Source organism: Hyaena hyaena, unplaced genomic scaffold (assembly GCF_003009895.1).
Source record: "Hyaena hyaena isolate Hyena2069 unplaced genomic scaffold, ASM300989v1 scaffold_16, whole genome shotgun sequence".
NCBI lineage: Eukaryota > Metazoa > Chordata > Mammalia > Carnivora > Hyaenidae > Hyaena > Hyaena hyaena.
In genome coordinates this window covers 559,400-585,269 of record NW_024080650.1, presented here as the reverse complement: position 1 = coordinate 585,269, position 25,870 = coordinate 559,400, and the positions used below count along the sequence as shown (strand labels likewise).

At 57.9% G+C, this 25,870-nt stretch overlaps 2 protein-coding genes across 10 annotated transcripts; one reads left to right on the top strand and one right to left on the bottom strand.

The window, feature by feature from the left end:
• The first annotated feature begins 808 nt into the window (after nucleotides 1–808).
• On the top strand, nucleotides 809–12,859 carry SLC4A11 (solute carrier family 4 member 11). Of its 9 annotated transcripts, none has more exons than XM_039224455.1 (20): nucleotides 809–963; nucleotides 3,250–3,294; nucleotides 5,462–5,614; nucleotides 5,749–5,798; nucleotides 6,068–6,299; nucleotides 6,382–6,463; nucleotides 6,677–6,800; nucleotides 8,794–9,006; nucleotides 9,086–9,179; nucleotides 9,293–9,418; nucleotides 9,492–9,605; nucleotides 9,697–9,829; nucleotides 10,084–10,157; nucleotides 10,515–10,869; nucleotides 10,946–11,052; nucleotides 11,144–11,312; nucleotides 11,405–11,578; nucleotides 11,789–11,984; nucleotides 12,069–12,238; nucleotides 12,403–12,859. In XM_039224455.1, exons 2-20 carry the CDS (start codon nucleotides 3,264–3,266, stop codon nucleotides 12,464–12,466), a joined length of 2,661 nt encoding a protein of 886 aa, XP_039080386.1. In that variant the 5' UTR covers nucleotides 809–963; nucleotides 3,250–3,263; the 3' UTR covers nucleotides 12,467–12,859. The 9 variants fall into 9 exon arrangements, with proteins under 9 accessions (XP_039080386.1, XP_039080379.1, XP_039080414.1 ...); XM_039224448.1 differs by lacking the exon at nucleotides 809–963 and adding an exon at nucleotides 1,239–1,395; XM_039224442.1 differs by lacking the exon at nucleotides 809–963 and adding an exon at nucleotides 1,528–1,662.
• Nucleotides 12,860–15,042: 2,183 nt separating this feature from the next.
• On the bottom strand, nucleotides 15,043–25,422 carry ITPA (inosine triphosphatase). Its single transcript, XM_039224606.1, has 8 exons — nucleotides 25,338–25,422; nucleotides 22,635–22,692; nucleotides 22,477–22,541; nucleotides 21,814–21,887; nucleotides 20,973–21,004; nucleotides 20,027–20,142; nucleotides 16,670–16,746; nucleotides 15,043–15,538 (listed from the first exon to the last, which is right to left on the bottom strand). The coding sequence occupies exons 1-8, from the start codon at nucleotides 25,401–25,403 to the stop codon at nucleotides 15,397–15,399; spliced, it is 630 nt and encodes a 209-aa protein (XP_039080537.1). The 5' UTR covers nucleotides 25,404–25,422; the 3' UTR covers nucleotides 15,043–15,396.
• Between the last annotated feature and the right edge of the window lie 448 nt (nucleotides 25,423–25,870).

Genomic DNA, 25,870 nt, shown 5'->3' with positions numbered 1-25,870 from the left:
GAAGTCATAAAATGGGCTGAGAGCCTAGCTAGAGGGTATCTAAAAAAAAGATCCCAAGGGTGAAGTACAGGGGTTCCCCAGGAAGACCCTGTGTCTCTCCTCCCAGGCCCTGCGCAGCCCCCCGGGGGACATGCAGCCAGCCCCCAGCCAGCCCTCTGAGTCTGGTAGATTTCAGCGTCTCCCCTGGTAGTGAGGAGCAGGGTGCTCAGAGCCCTCGCGACTCCGGGTCACTCATCTACAGAGGAAGCCTCCCCCCGCCCGTCCCCCAGCTTCCCACCCAGTGCACTCTGTCTTGTTGGGAGGGGAAACCGGCAGCCCGGCTTACCTGGCCTGTGACATGGGGTTCCCCGCCCCCCCCCCCCGACAGTGCACCAGGTGCCCTTGGGAGCTTCAGAGCAACCCCTCGCAGAGGTGGGCTCACACTCTGCTTGCCCGGCCCCCTCTCTTCCATGGTTGAGGGACCGTGGCTGGAGGACTCGTTTCCAGCAGGAGGCTGGGGCGCGGGGAAGGGCTGGCGGCCAGAGTGTGGAGAGACGGGGGTTAACACTGTGCTGGGGAGAGTTCCTGAGTCAAACTGGGGCGCAAGGGTTGTAGAATCGTTTGCTGAGAAGCCACCGAGGACCAAGCCGGGGGGGTTCATCTTATGGGGCTGGATTTGCCTGATCTGTGGCAGCGCACGCCCGCCTGCCCGCGCGCAACACCGCCTCCCTACACAAATGCGCGCGCGCGCGCGCACACACACACACACACACACACACACACACACACACACACGCCTTGCAGAAGACCAGGCGCTGGCGAATGTACGTCCCCAGGTGGGGCTCCCTCCCGTTCGGGAAGGAAAACAGGGCGGCAGGGCCACCTTGAATAATGGAGGTATAGAAGCCGCGAGCCAAGACCTTGACCCAAGAGACAGCCGGGGATGCTATGAGGCCAGAAGAGGAACCGCGAGGCGCGCAGAAGGTACATCAGACGTCGCCGAACCGGGAGCGCCGCCGGCTCCTGCGGACTAGGGCGTAGCCCAGGGACTGAGCGCCGGCCCTTCTAGTTAGTCAGGGCGCGCTTCCTGGAGGAGGAGAAGGAGGGTTTACCGCTCGAGCGACCAGGATGAATGGGGAGGGCGGGGCAGCTGGCGGGCTGGGCCCCAACGAGGCCCCCTGCCGAGGGTGGGGCGGGGGCCGGCAGCCGTGCATAAAGCCGACTCTGGAGAAGCCCTCCCACCACCCGCCACAGAAGCACAACACCGTGGGTCCCTGGGCCCGTCGGGCTTCTTCCCAGAAACTTCCTAGCCCCGCCCAGCTCCTAATCCGGCAACGCCTGAGAGGGCAAGCGGGCCCGAAGAAGCCAGATCCACACGTTCTGGCTGAATTGCCCCGGGGACTGACAGGAGAGCGGGTGAGGGCGCGGGGCGGGAGGGCGGGACCCCGCCCAGGGCTGCACCAGGGCGGCACCAGGGCGGGGCGTGGAGCGGCATTAGGACCCAGACGCGGCGCGGGGGTGTGTCGCCGGGTCCGCGGCTGGCCCGCCCGAAATGCCAAGTTCGAGGTATCGGAGATCCCGGGTGAGGAGCTCGGGCGTGCGCGCATGTGTGCAGCCGTCGGGCAGCCTATCGCCCGGCCATGGCTGCGGCCACGCGGCGCATGTTCCATCTCCAGCCTTGCGGTGGGTGCCTGAGCCAGCGGGCGCGGCCGGGGCGCGGCGGGAGGGCCGTTCGGACTCCGCGGCGAAGGGCTGCTAGGAGGGGACGCGGAGCCGTCGAAACACCGGGGAGAACGCGGATGCCGCCGGCTTGCCCAGGCCCCGGGCCACGGTGGGCGAGGGGGTCGTGGAGGCTTCCCAGCCCTGGGAGGAGGGGGTGGGGGTCAGGTGTGAGTTCGGCCCGAAGGGTAGTGGGAGCCCGGGGGAGCACGCGGGTGGTGGAGGGAGGCCCAAGGGGCCTCGTGGACACTGCGCGCTTGATTTAATGCCCTACTGCAGACTTGAATTCTTAGTCTTTGAGCCAGTGGAGGGGTGCGGGCGTGGAAGCTGTTGGGACGGAGCTGTGGAGTCCCTAGCACCCCGAGGGCTGGGCTCTTCCCAGCGGGCACGCTGCCGCCTCCTGTTACCTTCTGCCCGGACACCTTCTCGCCCCCGGCGCAGCGGAGAAGCCCGCCCACCCTTAGGGATCCCGGGGCCTCCGACTGGGCCCTGCGGGGCCACAGCAGCATTTACTTCGCGGCTCTGATACCTGAGGGCCAGCCTGGAGTCTGTAGGACCATTTACCGGCACTTGGGGCTCCCGGTATGGGAGTAAGGTGTGCACCCCCGCCACCCTTCCAAACCGTCCTCACCCTCGTCCGCTGGCCACCCCTGCGGCCTCGGATGCTAGCTTTACCGCCCCCGCCCCTCCCTTCTGGATGCAGACCGGGCTCCCGTCCCGCGCGTCCGTCTGCATCCTGCCCGGCCCCCAGGGTCTCCGAGTCTGGAAGTGCTTTCCTCTCGTGCACGCGGCCCCTCCTGTCGCTTCCTTCCTCGCACAGAGCGGCACAAACAGCCGGGACCATCCGGGGCCCTGCGCAGTGAGCGCGCACAGAGCCCCCTCCCTCGCCCCCCTCCCCCCAGCCTTCTCTCTGGAGGACCAACGGCTCCGCCTCCCAGGAGGCCCGGGACGTGGGTGGCACCGAGGGGAAGGAGGCCGTTGCCATGTGGGCCCCCGGTGACTCCAGGCGTGTGCGGTTGGGGGCGACTGCACGTGTGATGGGTGTTGATGGCTCCTGGGTGCGAAGTAAGAGTAGGAGGCGCGATGTGCGAGCAGGAGGTTCCCGGCCCAGGTGCTGGGCTTGGCGGCGGCGAAGCAGCTCGAGAGGGAGGCCGGGGAGGCCGGCGTCAGCGAGGAGGGTGGAGGGACGGGCCGCCTCCCTCCAGTACCGGCGGCCTGTGCTGAGTAGAACAATCAGCGAACGCTGCAAGGGTACTGTTAACACACTCCTAGAGGAAAGCTGCTGAGAACGTTTCCCCTGCTTGGCGGCTTGGCCGTTTCCCACCTGGGCTGACCCCGCGGCAGATTGGCTGAAGAGTAACAGGCTTGGCTTCCTGTGGCTCCTTAAAGCACTGCCCCCTGCTCCTTTGGTCCCCAGGTTGGCTTGGGTTGGGTACCTGGGAAGGGGTAAGGAGTGAGCCGAGTTGGTGTGGGGAGGGGAGCAGCTGGACACGGGACACTGTCCAGGGCTGGCTCGGGTAGCTGGTAACAGTTCTTGGGTTTCCCTTGCAGAGCCCTCTTGCAACATGTCCCAGAATGGATTCGTTGAGGATGTAGGTGAGTACATCCGGGGCGGGGCTTCTAAGAGAGCTCCTTGGTCAGAAGTCATTAGGGGACCTAGTCCCTCCACCTGGGTGCCCATGGCATTGACCACTGTCTGTGGCCCCCAGCTGGTGCCGGAAGGTCGTGGTATGGTGGAGGGGGCAGCTAACCCTGCCTGGGACGCTGAGTGGTCTCGTGGATCTGGGAAGGCAGGCGCTTCCCTCTCCGGGGCTTTGTTCTGCTTAGGCCTCAGGGCTTTGTTCTGCTTAGGCCCTGGGTATCTGCCCACAGCCCTCCATCCCGGCCCAGCCCTGTGAGGGAGGGGCTGCCATTGTCCCTCTGGTGAAATGCGAGGAACCTTTCTGTGCTTCAGCTTTGCTGCTTCCCTGAGACCAGCTCTCCCTCTCTCCACGTCTCTGGGCTCTCCTGTGCCCACACCTGGGGGGCCGGCCTGGCCACCAGAGGGGTGTTCAGTGGGACAGTGCTTGGACAGAGCGGTGACACGCTCTTAGCCAGAGTCCCCAGGGCATGGTGATAGTGTGTGCCAGGCTGTTGGCAGGCAGGTTAGGTATGTGGTTCAGCTTATAGGACGGCGGTGGGGACGTGGCCTCCTAGGAGTGTCGCAGGACCTAGGTAGTATCAGCTGGGCAGGTCCTAGGTAGAACCCAGAGTAGAAGAGAAGGGGACAGGCCTGATGGGGCAGTGCCCAGGAATAATAGGTGCTGATGGGGGTGACAGAAGGGAGATTAGGGCAGGTTGGGGGTGGGGAGCCAGGTAGTCTAAGCAAAACAGGCCTGGGACTGAGGGGGGAAGGAGTTTTTAATGGATGTGAACTCCATAACAAAGAAGGGAAGGACTTTTTTTGACTCTGGGCTCTGAGTACAGTGTAGACCTGGAGCTAAGGAGCCCTCCTAGGGGAGGACTAGCACCCCCTGCCCAAAAGGGCCCAGGCTGAGCACAGGACACTGGGGGAACAGGGGCTGGGATGTGCAGAGGAAACCGGCCGGCTAGAGTGGAAGTGAGTCAGGGTGAGTCACCGCCTGGCAGGTGTAGGCGTGCTGCTGACCCTTCCCCGTACCAGCACAGGTGTTTGTCGCGCATTGGTGGGCTCTGGCTTCAAGAACCCCTTTCCTGGAGCACTCACAAGTGGTCAGCCCTAGGGGACCCCAGGGCAGTCAGGAAGGGGTGCCGGCAGGGACCTAGGAGGACTTGCCAAAAGGGGAGGCTTCCTTTGAGCCTTGAAGAAGGCCTTCTGGGGAGGGGAGCCCTCTGCTCTAGGACAGGCTCCAGCATGCCTGGGGCGTTGGCCGACTGGCCTGAGGAGTGAGATCAGAAGTGGGGGGTGGGACTGGGCCTGAGGGACCCGGGGTCAGGGCAGGGGTAGCAGGGCTGGCCGCCACTGTCACCCCAGAGGGCTTGAGGAGCCCAAGCAAGAGTGGAACACTTGCATATCAGTAGGAAGCCTTCCTGTAGGAAGCGGGTGTGGGCTGTGAGCAGTTATAGGAACTAAGACCCAACTCTGCACTGGGATGCCACGACACCCCTCTTGCTCGCCATTGGGTCTCTCCTTGGAGTCCCCTTCCCTGTCAGCCCCTGACTGTATCCCTGGCTCCCCTGCTTCCTGGACCTGGTCTGATGTCTGGACAGGGTCCCTCAGCCTTGATGCTTCAACCTCCCCGAAAGAAGCGCTCTAAAACCCCGTGCCAGTACGGTGGGCAGGGGGCTGGCTCCCCCAGCGGTTCTGGCTTCCCTTGGGTCCCACCTCGAGAGCCAGGCAGGTCTGGGTCCTGTAATCTGGGGGTTCTGGGAGGGCAGCGGCCAGTCTTAACCGCATCCTTGCACCCTGCGCCTGGGAAGAGTTTGCCAAACGACCGTATTTTTCTCTAGCTGAAGGATGCACGGGGGTCAGAACAGTGCAGGGCCCTGGCTCCTGCAGCTGAAGAACATTGGAGAAAGCGGTTGGGTCGGGCCGCCGGCTGGGTGCCATACTCTGACTGGGGCTGGGTGGGGACTAGATAGTCCGCCTCCGGGGGCCTGAGGAAGGAAGGCCTACCCACGCCAAGTGGGACAGCCTAGGGGGCCGCTGCTCCTTGGACTCGAGTCCCTCCCTCTGGTGAGTGTAGCACTGACGGCCGGGTCCTCTTGGGGGGGGGGTCTCTCTCGGTGGTGGTTGGGTCTCCAGGCTACCTCAAGTGTGACGTGGATGATGCCTCGGAAACCCGCGAGGAGAACCTGGGGGATGAGGCCTTCGACACAGTCACCTCCTCCATTGTGTCTGGCGAGAGCATCCGTTTTTTTGTCAACGTCAACCTGGAGGTGCAGCCCGCCCAGGCTGGTATGGGGGGGGCGGGTAGCAGGGCCAGGCTGGGGGAGGCCAGGGCGCACGGGGGCCTGGGCAGACAAGGCGGCGCTCCGCCAAAAGTCCCGAGGAAGCGGGGCGGCCTCCTGAGCCCTCCCGCTTTCCTCTAGCCGAGAGTGACTCGCCGGGCGGCTGCGGGCTCCTACACACCTCCCGCAAGGTGAGTGGCCTGTCTGCAGGACAGGAGCCAGGAGCCGTTTGGTCCTGGGCCACTGTTGGGGGTGGGTGGGGGCGGGGGTGCCTGCTCGCCGTCACAATAAGCAGGGGTCTCACACCAGCCCTCGGCCTGGCTGCCTTGCCGGGCTGTCCCTCTCGGAAGCGGTGGGTGGGCAGGGGCGGCCAGGGTGCCAGTACAGAGGCGGAGCCCAGGTAGTGACGGCGGATCGCACTCATGGGCCTCCGTGGCTCTGTGTGTGGGGGTCCCCACAGTACCTGAGGTTAAAGAACTTTGACGAAGAGATACGCGCACACCGGGACCTCGACGGCTTCCTGGCACGGGCCAGCATCATCCTGAACGAGACGGCTACCTCGCTGGATGACGTGCTGCGGGCCATGCTGTCACGCTTAGCCCACGACCCCCACAACACTGAGCCTGACTGCAATTTGGGCCTGTTCATGGCCATGCTCTTCACGGATGCCGGGACTCCTACGGAGGGTAAAGGTGAGGCCCAGGTGCCCGACTGGGCAGGGGGGTCAGGGAGGTGGGCCGGCAGACCCTCTTACCCCTTTCGCTCCGTCCTCAGCCCACCTGCTGTCAGACACCATCCAAGGGGTCACTGCCACGGTCACAGGGGTGCAATACCAGCAGTCCTGGATCTGCATCATGTGAGTTGCCGGGACGCCACAGCTGGCCTCCCCCTAGCTCAGCCTGGCCCACCTGCTCTGAGGGCAGAGGGTGTGGGCACCCTGTCCCTTTTGGTCTTTTCCTCTTGCTATGAGAGGTCACAGGGGCTCAAAGTTAGGAGTCCCGGGTGGGGAGAGCCCAGCGCCCAGGGTGGCAACTGTGTGCTGTGTGCCCTCCCCACCCCGCCCGGTCAGCTGCACCTCCAAGGCCCTGCAGAAGCGGCACGTGTGCATCAGCCGGCTGGTCCGCCCCCAGAACTGGGGGGAGAACTCGTGCGAGGTGCGATTCGTCATCCTGGTGCTGGCCCCGCCCAAGATGGTGAGTAGGGGTCTCGCCGTGGCTCCCGGGAAGGAAGGTTCCGGGTTAGCCGGCCCTCTTCCTGGAGGCATCTCTTCCATGTGCTGGAGAACCCCGCCGTCCGTCATATCCCCCCTACTTAGTTTCCCCGAAGCGTCCTTGCTGGGTCCTCATCAAGCCCTCTTTCCCCAGACGTTGCCCAGGAAGTTGTATTTCCTTCCTGACTGGAGAGAGAGACTTGTTAAAATTAGTGTTGTTCAAACATGGGGGGCTTTTCATTGGCCTCCCCCTACCCTGTTCTTCCAGTTGGCCCCTCCTGTGATTTGCTGGCCAAGGATCCCCACTTCTGCCTGGGCCATCATCCCCTGGTCAGGGGCACCTTGCCTCTGTGGGAGCTGAAGCTGATATAGTTTGAGGAGTCTCTTTTCAAGGAAAATGATTTTTTTTTTTTAATGTTTATGTATTTATTTTGAGACCGAGAAAGAGAAAAAAATGTATGCAGGGGAGGGGCAACGAGAGAGAGAATCTCGAGCAGGCTCTGCGCTGTCAGCGTGGAGCCGGATGTGGGGCTCTATGTCATTAACCTTGACATCATGACCTGAGCTGAAGTCAAGAGTTGGACACTTAACTGACTGAGCCACCCAGGCATCTCTCAAGGAAAAAGATTTCAAAATCAGAAATAGAAAATGGCTAAGGCTGCTGCCCAGGCCTGAGAAGGGCCTTCTTGCTTCAACTTCCACTAGCATCTGGATGATTCTGCCCCTGCCTCTGGTACAGACTCAAGCTTGGCATGGCCCTCCTCCATGGGCCTTCTCTAGGCAAAGTGGGATCAGATGGGAATCCCCTCCTCCCACCCCGGGATTTCAGAGACGTGCTGTGAGCCTTCCCAAATGCTACTGTGCTGGTGAGAGGGAAAGAGCATTGAGGGAAGTGGCAGCTCATGGGTCAGAGAGAGCGACAGCTGGCCAGGCGGCCAGAGCAGTGGAAGGGACTGTATCCCCCGGGCTGAGTGGCTAGACGGGTGCCTCGTGACGGGTCAACAAGCCTAACGCCTGGCCTCTCCTCAGGGGAATGAACAAGCCTGTTCTAGAGCTAAAGGGAGCAGAGCATGGGCTGGCTGGCCCTGGGTCTACCGCTTTGGGGCACCATGAAGGAGACAAGTTGCCATGGTTGAGGTCGGACCCTAAGTTCATGGACAGAGTGAACTTTGGCAGGAAAGGAGAAGGCTTGACAGGCCTGGAACCCCTCTGAAAATCCAATAAACCAGAGGCGCCTGCGTGGCTCAGTCGGTTAAGTGTCTAACTCTTGATGTCACCTCAGGTCTCCATCTCAGTGATGGGAGTTCAAGCCACACAGTGGGCTCTGCACTGGGCACGGAGGCTACATACATCTGTACATCTGTACATATGTACATACTGCAGACTGTACGAATACCACTAGTGAAATGGAGCTGGGTAAACGTTCTTCTCCATCATTGTGATTTCAACATCCATGATTATTATTACACAGACTTGTGTTCCTTGGGACAATACCACTACCTCAGTTTATACAAACTCATGAGTTGTTTTATTTTTATTTTTTAATGTTTATTTGTTTTTGTGAGACAGAGACCGACCATGAGTGGGAGAAGGGCAGAAAGAGAGAGGGAGACACAGAATCGGAAGCAGGCTCCAGGCTCTGAGCTGTCAGCACAGAGCCCGATGCGGGGCTCGAACCCACGAGCCGTGAGCTCGTGACCTGAGCCGAAGTCGAACACTCAACCGACTGAGCCACTCGGGCACCTCATAACTCATGAGTTTTTAAAGGGAATTCTGAGACTGCCGTAGTTCTAGCGATTTGCTGACCTGGTGGGAATCATGGCAGATCCACTAACGCTTGACCTCTGGGGGACAAAATTTGCTGCCAGTTCACAGTGGGGGGCACTTGCCACATGCTTAGGACTGTCAGTGATGGGCAGGGCAGGGTGCCCCCACTCTCGAGCCTCAGATGTGACTCTCCTGCCCTCTGCCCCCAGAAAAGCACTAAGACTGCAACCGAGGTGGGGCGCACATTCGCCACCATGTTCCTGGACATCACCTTCCGCCAGAAGCTCCTGAACACCCGCACGGAGGAAGAATTCAAGGAGGCACTGGTGCACCAGAGACAGCTGCTCACCATGGTGCGGCAGTGTCCATCCCTCGGGTCAAAGGGCTTCGTGAACTCCATCAGCATACGCAGATCCCTGCAGGTACAGGGGAGAGGCGGGTGTGGGCAAGTGGCCTGCGGCGTGGGCCTCACGGCTGACGGACATCTGTCCTCCTGCCCAGCCCCCAAAGCAGAAGGACTTCCTCCCGATGGGGAAGGGCATCCGGGAGGACATTGCCCGCAGGTTCCCTGTGTACCCACTGGACTTCACTGACGGTACGTGGCCCTGTGGTCGCCCCCCCAGAGCTCAGCCTGTGGCTTAGGTCCCGGGACGACACATGTGCCTGTCCTGCATCCCCAACACACCCTCTGTCCTGTCCCATTCCTAGGCATTATCGGCAAAAATAAGGCTGTGGGCAAATACATCACCACCACCCTGTTCCTCTACTTCGCCTGCCTCCTGCCCACCATCGCTTTTGGGTCCCTCAATGATGAGAACACAAACGGGGCCATCGGTGAGGAAGTGGGGGTGTGGCGGGGGGCCCAGCGCTGCGGCACCTGCCTGACCCCCCACCTCCACTCCCTCAGATGTGCAGAAGACCATAGCGGGGCAGAGCATTGGAGGCCTCCTGTACGCCCTCTTCTCTGGGCAGCCGCTGGTGGTACTGCTCACCACTGCGCCCCTGGCCCTCTACATCCAAGGTGCAGTGGCACTTCCGGCGGGAAGGTGGCTCCCGTGGCCCCTGGCCCCAGCCCAGCCCTGATCTCCCCCACCCTGCCCTGCTGCCTGCAGTAATTTCTGGCATCTGTGACGACTACCATCTGGACTTCAACACCTTCTACGCTTGGACGGGCCTGTGGAACAGTTTCTTTCTCGCGCTGTATGCCCTCTTCAACCTCAGCCTGATCATGAGTCTCTTCAAGAGGTGACAGAGCCTTCCCCGACTGCCGGGACCCTCAAGCAGGAGGGCGACCAAGGCCGGGGATCTGGGTCAGCCTCCATGCCGGCCTCTGAGGTCCTGGAGCCCTGGAGTGGATGGGGTGCCCTCACCACATCACTGCCCCAGGAGAGAAGCATGAGACTGGAGGATAGGGGGCTGTTTAGAGGCTCAGGGATGCCTACCTGCCGGCCCCCTGACAACTCACCCCCATTTGCTGAGGCTCTATCACCCCCTGGCAGGTCAACAGAAGAGATCATTGCCCTGTTCATTTCCATCACATTCATGCTGGATGCTGTCAAGGGCATGGTCAAAAGTGAGTGTCTTGCTGGTGGCTACCTGCTGCAGGGGGAGCCCAGCTGAGCTGGGGGGACAATGGGCTGTGGCCAGGGTAGCCAAGCAGCCTGCAAGCTAAGGCTGCTGCCACGGTCCAGGCTGCTCTAGGGAGCTGTGACTAACAGAGAGCGGCAGCCCTGTGTACTGGAGGGTGACCGGGCTGCCTCAGGCAGGACCAGTGGCACCGGCAGCAGGCAAGGCACTGTCAGAGGTGGGGGTGGAGGTGAGCAGGCAGGTCAAGGGCGTCCTGGCTGACTGAGAAAGGCAGTCCCCTCCCTTCTCCCCCTCCCTTCGCCCCTTCCTTCCCCCTCCCCCCAGAAGCCTTTTCTCCCCTCAGGGCCCCCTCTACCCCACATCCAGGAGGAAGCTGGGCCCCAGTCTCCCAGGGCCCAGATGGCTGAGGCCTGCCGGCCTGTGTCCACAGTCTTCCAGAAGTACTACTATGACTACGACTTTGGGAACTACAACGTCGACAGTAGCGCTTCTCTGATGAGCCTGCTGGGCCTCGGCACCAGCCTCAACAGCAGCCTCCGCAGCGCCCTCAACACCAGCCTCCTGCCTAGCCCACCGGAGATGACCACCGTAAGCAGCCCTGCCCCGGAGCACCCAGGCCGGGAGACTGCTGTACTCAGCCTCCTCATCATGCTGGGCACGCTGTGGCTGAGCTACACCCTCTACCAATTCAAGAAGAGGTGAGGGAGGCCGAGGGGTGAGGGGAGGGAGGCATCAGCCCCCAGGCCACGCTGATACACCCGCCTGCGTCCCCAGCCCTTACCTGCACCCCTACATGAGGGAGATCCTGTCAGACTGTGCCTTGCCCATCTCGGTGCTCACCTTCTCCCTCATCTGCTCCTATGGCTTCCGGGAAATTAAAAGTGAGTTGGGCTCAGGCAGGGGGAGCGGCGGGGTGGGCTTGCTCCTGGGGGACTGCAGAGGGCTTGAGCAGGGGCCTGTACCCTGCTGCAGTGAGCCAGTTCCGCTACAATCCCAGCAAGAGCCTGTTTGAGGTGGCCGAGATGCACTCCCTGTCCCTGGGGGCCATCGCCAGTGCCATGGGTCTGGGCTTCCTGCTCTCCTTGCTATTCTTCATCGAGCAAAACCTGGTGGCTGCCTTGGCTAATGCCCCGGAGAACAGGTTTGCAGGGCTGGGTGGGGAGGGGCGGGTGTGCACTTAGCCCCCCCAAGGGGCCACGGGTATCCGGCCACACGCGCCCCTGTCTACCGCAGGCTGGTGAAGGGCACCGCCTACCACTGGGACCTGCTGCTCATCGCCATCATCAACAGCGGGCTGTCTCTGTTTGGGCTGCCCTGGATCCATGCTGCCTACCCCCACTCCCCGCTGCACGTGCGGGCGTTGGCCATGGTGGAGGAGCGGGTGGAGAACGGGCACATTTATGAGACGTGAGTGTGACAGTGCTCCCTGGAGGCCGGAGGCAAGTCACGCGGCCCCTGAGGTGGGGGTCACCCTGGGCCACCTGTGGCCTAGGGAGGGATGTGGCTCGGGACTAGGGCCCCAGAAGCGAAAGAGCCCAGGGCGCCATGTGTGACCCAAGGGGGGGCATGCCCCAGGGGCCGGGGCCGGATCTGACCGGGCGCTCTGGGACCACGCAGGATCGTGAATGTGAAGGAGACGCGGCTGACCACCCTGGGTGCCAGCATCCTGGTGGGCTTCTCCCTCCTGCTGCTCCCCTTCCCTCTGCAGTGGATCCCCAAGCCTGTGCTCTACGGCCTCTTCCTCTACATCGCGCTCACCTCCATTGACGGCAACCAGCTCTTTGAGCGCGTGGCCCTGCTGCTCAAGGACCAGGTGAGTGTCCGGCCTGGAGCATGAGGGGTGGGGGTGGGGGGTGCGGTTCCAGACCTGCCCACGCCTGGTCCCTGCTGCCCGCAGACCTCGTACCCGCCCACCCACTACATCCGGAGGGTGCCCCAGCGGAAGATCCACTACTTCACGGGCCTGCAGATCCTGCAGCTGCTGTTGCTCTGTGCCTTTGGCATAAGCACCCTGCCCTACATGAAGATGATCTTCCCCCTCATCATGATTGTCATGATCCCGATCCGGTACAGACCCGGCTGGAGGGGGGTGTGTGGAGAGACTGGTTAGGGAGGGTGGCGGGGCCAGAGGGACCCAGCCCGGCCCTGGGGGGGTCTTGAGGGGAGCGGCCTCCGCCTTCTCCTCTCTGACCCTCTCTGCTCATCTTGCAGTCTGTTCTCTCTCCCCACAGCTACAACCTGCTGCCCCGAATCATTGAAGCCAAGTACCTGGACGCCATGGATGCTGAACACTGAGTCCCTGACTGGCGGGCGGTGGCCGGGTCCCATCCGCCTGTCCCTTGGGCTCTCCCCAGGCTGACTGTGGCCATGTGGGGAGAGGTACAGGGGTCTTTGGGGGTGTTGCTCTGCACTGTGCTCCCCCCAGCTATCCCATCAGGCCTTGGACATCTGGGCATTGGAGTGGGGGCGGGGGGGTCCATGGCATGTGCCCATCCCTGTCTCCATGAGCCTTGCGCTTGGGTCAGTGACACTGCTCAGGACAGCTTCTGCCCAGAGTGGAACTAAAGCAAGACGGATTTTCTTTTGATAAAAGAGTCAGATGCCTGAAAGAGAAACCATTTCCTTGATTGTATAAGGAATTTGCTGTGTGCAACACGAGAGAATAAAGCTCCTGTTTCTACGCTTCCATCTCTGCTGTCCCACGCACCCTGCCCCGGCCTCAGGGGCCTCCTGAGAATAAGTGGGAAGGGGAGGTGGAAAGAAAAGGACCGGTGTGTGCGGAGCGCCGTCTGTGGACCATCTCCTCCGACCCCACACAGTGGGGTCCCGCAGGGAAAGGTGGAAGATCCAGGAGGCCTTGGCGCTGCTGTGTTGCCAGGAAACTGCAGGGGAGGTCCTCTGGGAACAGCACGTGCGAGGGCCCTGAGGAGGACGCTCAGGGCCAGTGAAGGGCCGTGGCTGGTTGGGGGGGGGGGAGATGAGCAGGGCTGATGGCCATGGGCCTGGGCTCCTAGACGCAGCTGCAGAGCAGCCCAGAAGATTGAAAAACGGGCGCACGTAGGTCAGAGCCGCAATTGCCACGTGTCCCCTCTGCTGAGTGGGTACAGATTTTATACGTCGGGGGGCGGGGGTATGGGGTGGGGGGTGAGCGGGCCGATACTGGGGATGAACTGAAGTGGAAGAATCCGAATGGCAGGATGCGGGGATTGGTTTGATGGAAGGGAGGAGGTGCCAGGTTTCTGGCTTGGTCACTTGGTACTTGGTCAGGGTCCATGGCAGCTGCAGGGGGAATACAGATCTGAGACTCAGGAGCGCCCCCTGGCCACCCCTGGGGGCACCGGCGATGGTAGGGCACCTGGCCCACAGACCCTGACACACACCTTACAGGACTTTGGCTTCACAAAGACACCACAGACCTAGGGAGCAGATGAGAGAAGACGTCTGCTACCTATGAATAATAACTAGACATGCTAAGAATTCCTGCAAAACGAGACAAGACCATGACTCCCAAAGCCCGATAAAAAAGGCAAACCTGCGGTGGGGGGCCCCCAAACAGTAACGGGCGGCGAGAATGCCCTTGGGCATCTGAGAGATGCAACCCAACAGTGAGCTGCTATCTTCCACTCATGACTGGCAACAGTGGCCCTGACCCTGGCCGGACGGACAGCAGAGCAGGAGAGGTGCTCTCCCTGGCGCACGGGCTGGGGGAGCGGGGCCTGGGGCGCAATCAGGACCTCATCTTCCAACCGCGCAGCTCTGCTCCTGGGCCGGTGGTGTGGGTCTGAGCATGCTCACGGCGCCGTTCGCAGGGAGCTCAAGGTCAACAAAGGGGTACAGTGTCTTGTGGGCGAGCACAGACAGCTGCTCTGCCCTAAGCTCCATGTCCCCACTCCCATCTATGTGGCCTATGATCCTTTGGGGGCGCCCTCCGCAGTGGCCTGGGTGTTCCCTGCACATAGGGCCATACCCAGAGTCGCCAGGCCAGGAGCAGACAGGTCCCCGGCACCCCACGTCTGAGCCCCAGTCAGACCTCACCGCCAAGGAGACAACTAGAGGCTGGTGCTTCCTGGGGAGACAACCCAGCTGAGCCTCACAGGCAAGTGGGGAGCAAAGGACTCCTGCTCTGTCCTCACCCACACACAACGATGCAGTTTCGGGGAGGAAACAAGAGTTAAACTCGGGCCCCAGGCCATGCTGCCAGGACTGAGGAACAGCGACTGGAAGGGACACCCTCCAGAGCCGCCTGTGGGCACAGAAACAAGCCTGGGAGTGACCCTCACCTCCCGCATTGCACACAACAGGCTTCTCTGAATATCCTCGGGGTGGGCACCTCCTCATCAGAGAAACCTGCAGGAAAGGAAAGGGAGCCACCCCAGGTCCCTGAAAGGCCCTCCCAGAAAATGGCTTCACCAGGTCACAGTGAGGACCTGGGGCAGTGGAGGCAGGCTTCCTGAGGAGCTTGGGGGCCGAGGCTGAACCATGTCATGTCAGCCCAACTGGGGTCAAGACTCCATCCCCCTTCTCCACCATGTATATGAACTTGGCATTATAATCATAAACGAACACTTTGGCCGCTCTCATGTCGTACTGAAATACAGCAAAAGCACTCACCAGCCCGCACTGCCTGCCCCCCCACCCAGCAAACACCACGGAGGCCAGCTGGGTGGTGGCATCCCGCAATAGGTGGGCGGGCGGCGTGGATCCCACCCAGAAAAGACCTGTGGTGACTGGAGACCTCAAGAATGAAAGGAAAGATGCACTACTCCAGCGCCCTTAGCTGCCGCCCCTGTTCACCATCGCCCTGCCCCCCCCCCCCCAAGATGTTTCCTGCTCCTGCCAAAAAGGACTCGGGAGACAGACAACTGCCCAGGGCAGGTTTCAAAATGGACATATCGTTTATTTTGGAGACAAGTGCCTTCCAGTACTTTTATTTGCTGCACTTTTTAAAATGTCTAGGGCTATTTGTGTGGTTCTTCCTGAACCCTCCATCCTGACGTGGCCAGTTTAACATCCAAGGTCCTTTCAGGATCCCAAGCCAGGGGGCTGGAGGATGGACCACTGAATCCCTGAAGGCAAGAGAATGGTGTCCTTTGCCCGAAGTTTCCGCAAGCAGAGCCAGCTGCTCCTCCAAACGGGGCTGCTGAGGCAGCCTCAACACCCCCAGCGAGTGGGAACCCTGCAGGAAGTACCTGGAGGGGTGGCTGTCTGACGGGGGAGGCTTCAGGCTAGCCTTCCCCACATCCCCCGCCAGGGCGATCGTCAGCAGCTACCGGAGAAGTCAGGCTGTCAAAGTACTTCTGCAGCTCGAGCAGGGCCCGGAAGCGATGGGAGATGGTGTTCTTCTCGGCTTTGGGCATCTCCGCATACCTAAAGGGCACCAGGAGCGCCTCAGAGGAGCCCAGACTCAGGGGGTGTGCCTCCCTCACCGCCCCAGAGCCCCAGCTCAAGGAGTTGCCAGGAAAGGGTGGTGGGGCCACCAGCCCCTGCACCAGGGTTAATTTTTAAAAACTGGGGAGATTTCAAATTCCCCTGTAGGTGGAATCCCATATTAATGAGTGTGGATGTCAGACTGGCTCTAGTGTCCAAAAGCCATTAAGGGAAGCCAGGGACTGGGGCAGAAGCTGCATGTTTGATCAGCTTTGTCGTCTGTTGACAGGAAGCAGTGGGGCCTGACGGAGCAAATACGACAGTCCCCTCTCATGTACTGCGGGGGTGGCATGGGACAGGCGGCCACTGGCCACTCCCCCACGTCAGGACTCCAGTGAGGTGAGAACCCCACACCCCACTTGGGTGCTTCAGATCCGCGCTGTCCACTATGTGGCCACTGACCACAAGGAACCATCGGAATTGAAATCTCCCTCAGTTGAATAAAAATAATTTCATTCCTCAGTCACCCTGACGTGTGGGACCGAACAGAGTGGATACAGAGCATTTCTGTCTCTTGCCTGGTTGGACGGCGGGGGGCGGGGGGAAGGGCTTCATGTTGTCCTCAGCCCTGTCTGGCTATTGTGAGGCTTTAGGCCACACTCCTTAAGCACCAGTCTAGGCTCGAACACTGGATTCCAACAATGGCCAACATGTCCAGCGTAAATAAAGGGGACGGGCTTGTGTGAAACACTGAGAACACTTGGCACTGTGGGGGGTTCATGTGGTGTCCCCACTTTTCCACACTAGACAGGGAGGTCAGATCACCGCACACAAGTGCCGGATGTACCCATAATGAGCGGAGGGCAGAGAGGGGGAAGCACTGAAGCCCTGCAGCTGCTCCGCGTCCAGCCCGAGAGCCCAGGACTCCCAGCCCCGCCCGGCTGCCCCTCGGCTGGAGCCCGGCCCATCAGGTTCCCGGAGCCCGCCCCAGCAGAGCTGCCTTCAGCTGGACCAGCAGCCCCCAGCCTGTCCCCGCCCGTGCCTGCCCGCCTGCCCGTAGGCGGGTCGCTGACCCGACCGTGACCGCGGCTCTCCCGACCCCACATCCCTGGAGAGAACAGAGCTCCTTACGTCTGCTCGTATCCATCAGGCTGAAAGCAGGGATCCCAGCCAAAGTCCCGGCAGCCTCGGGGCACCACAATCCGGCCCTGCCAACAAAAGGGAGGGACAGGTATGTCACCGGCCTCAGAGGAGATGCCCCAGGAAGAGGGTTACCAGTAGCCAGTGTGAGTGTGGTTAAGCCCCATTTACTCAAAATATATGGCTTCAAGGGGTCCATGGTACCTGCAAATGTTTGCTGCATACACAAATACAATGTAGTGGGGCAACTCTCCCTCCTTTCTCTCCCTCTCTCTCTCATACACACGGAAGAACCACAAACTTGATCGGCCCAACGATACACTGATAGCCCCAGGGGCCACCCATCCTCCCTAGCTTTCACAAACTGTGACCTCAATGAAGCAGAGTTGACTTGGAAAAACTGATAGAAAACATTTTCTCTTAATAGGAACTTATGAGGCCCCAAACTAAGCAGGTAAGTCCTCTGCCTGCTACTCATTTTAAACAAATGTCTATTTTTAGTGAGAGAGAGAGAGAGAGGGCACGAGCAGGGGAGAGGTAGAGAGAGGGAGACAGAGAATCACCACGTAGGCTCTGCACTGTCCCCTAACGTGGGGCTCAATCTCAATCATGAGATCATGACCTGAGCCCAAACCAGGAATTGGATGCTTGACCAACTGAGGCACCCAGGCACCCCACTACTCATTTTTATTATGCTAAGTGAATAAATTGCTGCATTTCTCAAAATACAAAGGAGGCTCTAATAATTAAATGAAAAAACAGAAATCACTTAGCACAGTGTCCAATACATAATTGACTTTAGTAAATACTGGCTGTAATAGGCAAATTCCAACAGAAAAATGTTACAAAGAGAACAGTTTAATTCGTGTGGGATTTCATGTTGTCATGAAACTTAAAAAATATTAATTTAAGGGGCGCCTGGGTGGCTCAGTCAGTTAAGCATCAAACTCTTGATTTCGGCTCATATCACAATCTCAGAGTTTGTGAGTTCGAGCCCTGCACTGGGATCTGCACTGAAAGCGTGGAGCCTGTTTGAGATTCTCTCTCTCCCTCTCTCTCTCTGCCCCTACCCTGCTTGTGTTCTTGCTCTCTCTCGAAATAAATAAACTTAAAAATAATAATAATAATAATTTTAAAAATACAAAGGAAGGAGCACTTGGGTGGCTCAGTCAGTTAAGCATCCAACTCTAGGTTTCGGCTGGGGTCATGATTTCACAGTTCAGGAGTTCGAGCCTCGCATCAGGCTATATGCTTATAGCTTCAGATCCTCCCTCTCCTCCTCTCTCTGCTCCTCCCCTACTCGCTCTCTTGGTCTTTTTCTCTCTTCCAAAATAAACTTAAAAAAAAAAATACAAGGGAAGTGGTTGAGGATGGGGATTAGCCACAAAACTCCAAATTCTCCAGACCAAAGGCAAATTCCGCTACCGCTAGTGGGGAGCTATGTGACCAAGGCCCACTGCTGACCACTCTGAACCTCACAAACACCACAACTGGTGGGGGCAGGTAATGTTCTCAGCACTGGGGTAAGAGCAGGCCTAGCCTTACCCTCATAGAATGGGCCTCTTATGCAAAACAGGCTTTCCACCAGTAAACAAATTAACAATTACCAAATGCAAAGTGCCTTTGAGGGAACGGACAGGGAGCTGGGCATGGAGTGACCTAGATGGGGAACTCAGTGAGGAGACGCTGTGGCCACATACAGTGCCAGGCAAGAACGTTCCAGGTGGTGGACACAGCTGGTGTCGGGACCCAAGACGGGGAAGGGTGTGGCACGGGCGTTGCTGAAAGGACATCGTGACTGGGTTTAGAAAGCTCGAGAACAAAACAAGCAACAACAAAGCCACCTCAGGCAAAGCAGAGGCTGGCCAGCAACAAAGTGCATGAAGCAGCCGGAGCTGGGGAGACGAGCGGGAATGGGGGCCCCAGGGAGCAAGCCCCATCAGCAGGGCGGGCGGTCACTCATGCTTCTGATTTTTTTGCGAACACTTCTGTGAAAGTAGCAGACGACTACGACTAATTTCTCCCGGCAATTATGAACCAGCAATCCTGGCTCTGGGCAGACAGCCAAAAGAACTGAACACAAGATCTTCTCAAGAGGTATCTGCACCCCATGTTCATAGCAGCAATATTCACGACAGCCAAATGTGGAGGAGATCGAAATGCCCATCGATGCATAAATGGACAAAACAAATGTGAATATACATACAATGGGTATTATTCAGCCTCAATAAAAAGGAGGAATTCTGTCACACGCTACAACACAAATGATCCTTGACGGACATTATGCTAAGAAATAAGCCAGCCACAGAAAGACAAATACTGTATGCAGGATTCCACTTATAGGAGGGGTCTGAGGTTGCCAAAGTCTCAGACAAAAGAGGAATAGCAGTTGCCAGGGTGTGGTGGGGAGGGGGAGGGGGGAGTTTTTGTTCAATGGGTATAGTTTCAATTTTGCAGGATGAAAAAGTTTTAGAGATCTGTTATGCCACAGGGAACACATCCTCTCTCCCCACTCACTCTCTAAAATTAAAAAAAAGATGGTGAAGATGGTAATTTTTATGTTTTTTTTTAATCACTATTAAAAAACAATGTATCAGGCAGGGCATGATGAGCTACCCGCGGGCAACCCCCGCGGAGCCTGTGGGGTAGGGCTCTGTGGGCTACACAGGACTGGATTTTATCGTGAGCTGAAGGGACGGGCAGAGGAGTGACGTGCCAAAGGCACCCTCCCAACGCAGGTACCCTCCTGACGCAAGGATGGAAGAGCTGCGCTGTTGGGGGGGGGGGGGACAGGGGGTAGGGGGCAGGGGGCAGGCCAGCCCAGCAGGCAGTCTGGTCCCTGTGAGATGTGGCCGAACTCAAGGGTGTGCCAGGCAGGTGTGGGTGTGTTAAAGCGCAGCTGGGGAAGGACTGAGCGAGAGGGAGGAGTAAGATTCCACAGGAACATGGCAGGTTGGAAAGGCTGTGAGATGCTCAAGGGAAGCTCTGGCCTCAGCAGCTGGATAACAAGCCTGGAGCTGGAAGCAACTGGGGCTGTCCGTGCAGCCCTAGGAGTTGTCACCTTTTCCGTATCTGCTTCCTAGAATGGCGCACAGCGCAGAGCTCTGGGTGTACCAGGCCTCAACAGCCAGGAGCCACTGTGTGTATCCCCCAGCCTCAGGGGTCAAATAGATCTGGGGACTGACAGCACTTCTGGCTGTCATGCCCAGGGGCATGTCTGGGCAAAGCTCTGGGAGATAACTGGCCAGGAGGGCCCTTCCCACCACCCTCAGGCATCAGACCCTGGGCCATCAGCTCGAGCCGCAGCGCCCTCTGGCGGCACATGGGGGAACTAGCGTCAGTACGCACCGAGGTCCGGCCCCTGAACAGGCGCACTGGCTCCCTGGGGTCCCCGGTGCTGAGTGCGAACGTGCAGAGCGCATAGGCAGACTTGTCCTCGAACCCAGCCAGGAGCTGGTGGAGACCTGTGGGGAGACGGGGCAGGAGGAGCAGTGATGTCTCTGTGGCTCAGCTCCCAGCCTTACTCCCCATCCTTGAGGCCTGGATGGGGGAGCCACCAAATTTGGGGAGCTTATACATGTCATCAGATAGGTTTTGTGCTTATAACCCTGAAAATTGGGTGTTGGACACATGGAGCTCATTATTCTATTCTACCACTGTGTACGTTTGAAATGCCCCATAATAAAGTGTGTTCAGAAGTGCCTAAGGAGGGAACTTTTTTTTTTTTTTAAATTTATTTTTGAGAGAGAGAGAGAGACAGCATGAGCAGGGGAGGGTCAGAGAGAGAGGGAGACACAGAATCTGAAGCAGGCTCCAGGCTCTGAGCTAGCTGTCAGCACAGAGCCCGATGCGGGGCTCGAACCCACAAACCGTGAGATCATGACCTGAGCTGAAGTCGGACACTTAACCGACTGAGCCACCCAGGTGCCCCAGGAGGGAACATTTTGACCCACAACTGCAACAGGGCACATACTGCAGGGGCCCAGGAGAGGCAGCCAGTCCCCAGCCCCCAGGCCAGGCCCTCGCTGAGGCAAGGATGGGCCAGCAGTCAAAAGGGTCAGCCCTCTCAGCCAGAATAAACCACAGCCCCTTTGTTGCTAAAACTCACAGTACCAACCCCTGCCCACCTCCCATCTTCTCCGCTAGTTATAGAGAGTGAAACTGAGAAGAACACAGGCTCCATGGTGGGGGCTAGACCCTGAGAGTCCTGATTACTAGTTGGAATTCCTCCACTGGACCACTTCCAGCTTCTCAATTCCCGATAGATAAAAGAAGAGACAAAGGAGATTAATACCTTCAGGCTTTAACTTCTCCAGAAACCACTTTCTGCAAGAGAAATAAAGGTGAATCAGACAACAGGAGCAGATGGATCTTCCTACCATCTTCTCTGGGCCACACTCCCCAGGGATCAGAGCCCGGGGACAGCCACATGACAGGAGGGAAAGTGTCGTAACTCAAATTGAAGAGAAATAATACGAAAAAAGATGGAGGCAAACAGGCAATGCACAGAAGGATCGATACAACCCACGAAGACCTCCGCCTCATTGCCAATTAGGAAAACGCAAATTGAAACCAAATGAGTTAACACTTCACATTCCCCACGCCGCAAAGCACCGGAGCCCTAACAGTCAGTGCTGGTGAGGACGTGGAGCAAATATATGCAGGTGCTATTGCTTTGGCAAACATATTGGCGACCCAAACGTTCAACATATACACATCCAAAACCCAGCAAAAGCACTTCTGCGCATAGGTGCTCCGGCCCCAGCAAAGGGTATTCAAGTTGGGATATCTGTATCCTAGGGATACACAAAGAGGGTGTCCAGGGCACTGGGTAGTTTTAAGGAAATCCATTTTCAGATCTCAACTTCCTTATTTCCTTTTTCCTGAAACTGATCTGCCACGAATGTAGCTCTGCAGCGGGTGGGTTCCCCTTGCCCATCTCCACTTACACAATCACATTCTCACACTTTACAAAAGAAAAGGCATGCCTCTCCCCCCATCCCTAATCCTTCCTCCGGACCATGTGAAATACTGGTGTTGACACCAAGACAGTGAATGACCCACAATATCAGGTAACCAATCATTTCAAAGTTCAGGTGGTTTTGTGGCCAGGGCCCTGCAAGGGGAGCACTCACATGTAGGGGCCAGGGAGGCCCCCAAGGGCGTTGAAGCACAGACAGGTGTCCTCCACCAGTACAGGCCCCTGCACCTGAAGCATAAGGAAATGGAGCTCTGAGACCTGTGACGAGGAGTAGGCCCTGTCCCTAACCGGAATTCCAGGGCCACCCTGGCTGGGGCCAGACCCACAGCTGGCTGGGATCTGCGGCAGCAGGAAACAGCTACAGGAAACAGCCCTGAGCTAATCTCTCATCTTCATTTTAGAGATAGGAACACCAAAAAATGAGCAAGTTGTAAAACTTATTCCAAGCACGGCAACAGGAGAGCTGAGATTCACACTCAGCCAGCCCGACTCTTCACAAAGTGCTCTTTCTCAACTCCACAGAGATGTGTGCGTGCAGCAGTACACAGATGGGGGGCGGGGGGGAGGTAGGGGTTGGAATGTATGTATCTGAAAATCAGAGAGAGAAGTGTGCGCGCGCGTGTGTTGGTCTGGGGATGCTATGCAGTCAGTGTTGAGAAAGGAACAGTCATCGGTCCCAATCTAGCTGGCTGGGAAGGCCCCTGAAGTTCTGACCAGCTGTCTCCACCCTATAATTCTCTGCCTGAGCCCAGCAGTCACAGCCCCTAAGAGCCCCCGGGACACTGGAGCAAGTAGGGGACACGGAAGGAACAAGCACCTGGCGAGCTGCCTCCTGACACTTCTGTATGGAAATCTCGTCAGGCTCCCCCTGGTACTCCGGCACTTATTGGAGAAACAGATACACGAGAGAGTCAGGTCATAGGGAGACAGAGAAGTCGAACCATCTTTCAAAAAGAAAACAAAACAGAGACCTACGGTCAATTTTCTGTGCCACCAAAGTGCACGGAAACTTATCTCCCAGAATCTGAACGACCTGTTTCAAAATGAAAGAACATCGATCACCATTTGTTAACAATTTCCCCGTACTACACAAGCTGTCACCCGCCTTTCTCTTCAGGTAACTCGCCTGCCAGGCTCCTCAGGCTGACCAAATCAGGCCGATGAGCCTCGCTCCAGGCTTCAGGGCCCCACTCCAGCAGGTCAGCTCCCCATCTCCTGAGCCTCCCACCCCTCCGACTTCAGGTCTCTGTTCATGTTACCAGCCACACGCAATACCCTCTCCCCTTCTCCCTGCTTCCTGCAACTCTACCTAGCCTCCTATTCCAGTTCTCTGTCAGGGGTTACCCAGAATTCAAGAAGCCTGCAAATCTAGACAGGAAAAAAATACCTCTTTACTTTCATAAACCCCTAGCTGAAACGTAGCATCGCTTTCAATTGTGAATATAGAAAACCAAAACAGCACCAGCAGTTTCTGTGACCTTTAAACCTATTCAAATCACACATGTGGGTGCCTGGGTGGCTCAGTCAGTTGAGCATCCGCTCTTCGTTTCAGTTCAGGTCATGATCCCAGGGTTGTGGGACTGAGCCCTGCATCAGGCTCCATTTTAAGTGTGAAGCCTGCTTAGGATTCTCTTGCTCCCTCTCTCCTTCTCTCTCTCTCAAAATAAAATATAAAAAATAAAAATAAAATCACACATGTTGTCATATTCCATTACAGCTATAACAGAATCTCAAAATAATACTTACAATACTCTTTTAAAATTATGGTAACTGGGGCGCCTGGGTGGCTCAATCAGTTAAGCATCCAACTTCAGCACAGGTCATGATCTCACATTTAGTGAGTTCAAGCCCTGAGTTGGACTCTGCGTCGACAGTTCAGAGACTGGAGCCTGCTTTGGATTCTGTGTGTGTGTGTCTCTCTCTCTGCCTCACCCCCATTCGTGCTCTGTCACTCTCTCTCAAAAATGAATAAAAATTAAAAATAATAAATGAATAAAATAAAATTATGGTAACTACACACACTGCTAGAATGAATCCTTTAATGCATTAATAAAGTATACTAGACCACAAATATTTATATTTTGAACTGTTTCCTTTTTTTTAAATTTTCTTTACTTATTTTGAGAGAGAACGAGCACACAAGCTGAAGAGGGCCAGAAAGAGGGAGAGACAGAATCCCAAGCAAGCTCCATGCCATCAGTGCAGAGCCTGATGCAGGGCTCAAACTCACAAACTGTGAGATCATGACCTGAGCCAAGCTCAAGAGTTGGGACACTTAACCAACTGCGCCACCCAGGTGCGCCTACAGATATTTATATTTTGAGAACTGTATTTCAATAGAATTAATTTCCTTTGTAATCCTATGTATTTTACTCTGTGTGTTTAACAATTTTCCTGGAAAAGCGTCCATAGGCTTCATCAGCCGACCAATGGAGTACTATGGGATGAAGAGTTAAGACACCCTGTTCTGAGCCAACTTCAAGTCCATGTTCTCCAGCGAACCTCCTCTGGCCACTCTAGCTCCTTCTTAAAACGTAGGAAGGCCAAATTCTCAACCAAAGACAGTGATGGGGCTGTCACCATCCTGCAGGGGGCTCTGTGCAGCGTGTCACTACTTTGTCTGACTTACCTGGCCTCAGGATCTCAAATTTTTTATTAGCACAGGGCTCTAGTTGCTGAGTAGGACACTCTGTACTGGCACAGAGGTGCTATCATTCTCTATGCTGCAGACAAACGAAGGGACCCCTAATGTCTGCAGCCCACTCATCTACCTCACACATATCTAGTGGATGTCACCCTGATTTTGCACCAAGACTCACGGCTGACTGAGCAGGGGCAAACCCCTGACCCAAGCAAAGCTAATCAGAGCTAATGCATGGCAGAACCCTCACTGCCTCCTCCAGCAGGAGGGAGGGAAGCAGAAAAACACCAGTTGGAAAGGGATGGGCATCCAGAGAGCTACAAGGACTAGAGAGGTGCTTGAGAGACTCCAGTCTTGTGGGACATCACACTGTAACATTGTATTCCCAAGAAGAGTCACCTGGTGGTTTATATAAACTCCTGGTGCGTCTCTATTACTTACTGCCAAAGGCTATCCATCCACCCGCAGAATCCTCACAGCTAGCCACAAATTCCCAGAGGAACTCTGGATCCATTGCCTCTCTCACTCCTCCTCCCCACTGGTTTGTGAAACAGATCTCTCCAATCATCCCCATTTCAGAGAAGGAAGTAGGCTTGGAGAGGCTGAGGGCCACATTTCTGGACCGTGGTGGGCGTGGACGGCTCACTTTGGATGCCTGCCCCACGCTCTGTCTGGCCCCTGGCACTTCTGGGTCGGCAGGGCGGCCTGAATCAGCTGCAGAGGGGTGTCAAGAGGCCCGGTTTGGGGTGCGGCTTTACAGGGTACCTTTGGGACAGGTACTATGCGCCTGGCACTCCTCTGGCTCCCGCAACCCCGAGCTCACAAGCCCGGATCTGTCAAGGCCAACCACCGGCCAGCCCCACTTTGCACACACACGGCAGGTTCACTCCGCGAGGCCCAGCCCGTTTCACGCCCCCGGGTCCGCCTCTCCGTGCCCCCTCCACCCGGAGACCGCTTCTCCGCCCTATCCCCAGCCGGCCCTGCCACACGCTACCCCCCAGCCGCCTACTGGCTGGCCTCCCGCGCCCTCCCGGCACCTCCTCCAGCTTCTTGGCGTTCCCCGTGACAAACACGATCTTCTTCCCGGCTAACGGGCCCGCCATGCTGATCCCAGTGCCTGACCCACCGGAAGCTCCTTTGCCTCGAGTGGAGGGCACTTCCGGCCGGTGAGGAAGCGGGAGGCGCGGCTTCCGGCTTCGGGTCCGGGACAAGGCTCTTTAGGCTCCCGTGTCTGCGGCAGCCTAGCTGCCTTCACGGCGAGGAGGCTTAGCTGGGCGCCCGGCTTCCTTGCTCAGATCCCGGGGAGCAGAGCGCCTCTTATCGGGATGAACAGCCTGGGGCGCCGGGCGCTAGAAGGGAGGAAAATGGCGCGGCCCGTCTGCGCCGGACTTGCGAGATCTTCCCGAGACTGGCGGTTGAGACCAGGCCCCCCCGCCAAGGGGCGCTCTTTTCGAGGACCGGAAGAGACCATTGCGACCACCGGCCCCACCCCAGCTGTCTCCCTACTCTGGGAAGGGGACACCGAGGGAGGTTAAGAGCCTGCACGGTAATGAGCTGCAGGTCCTGTGCG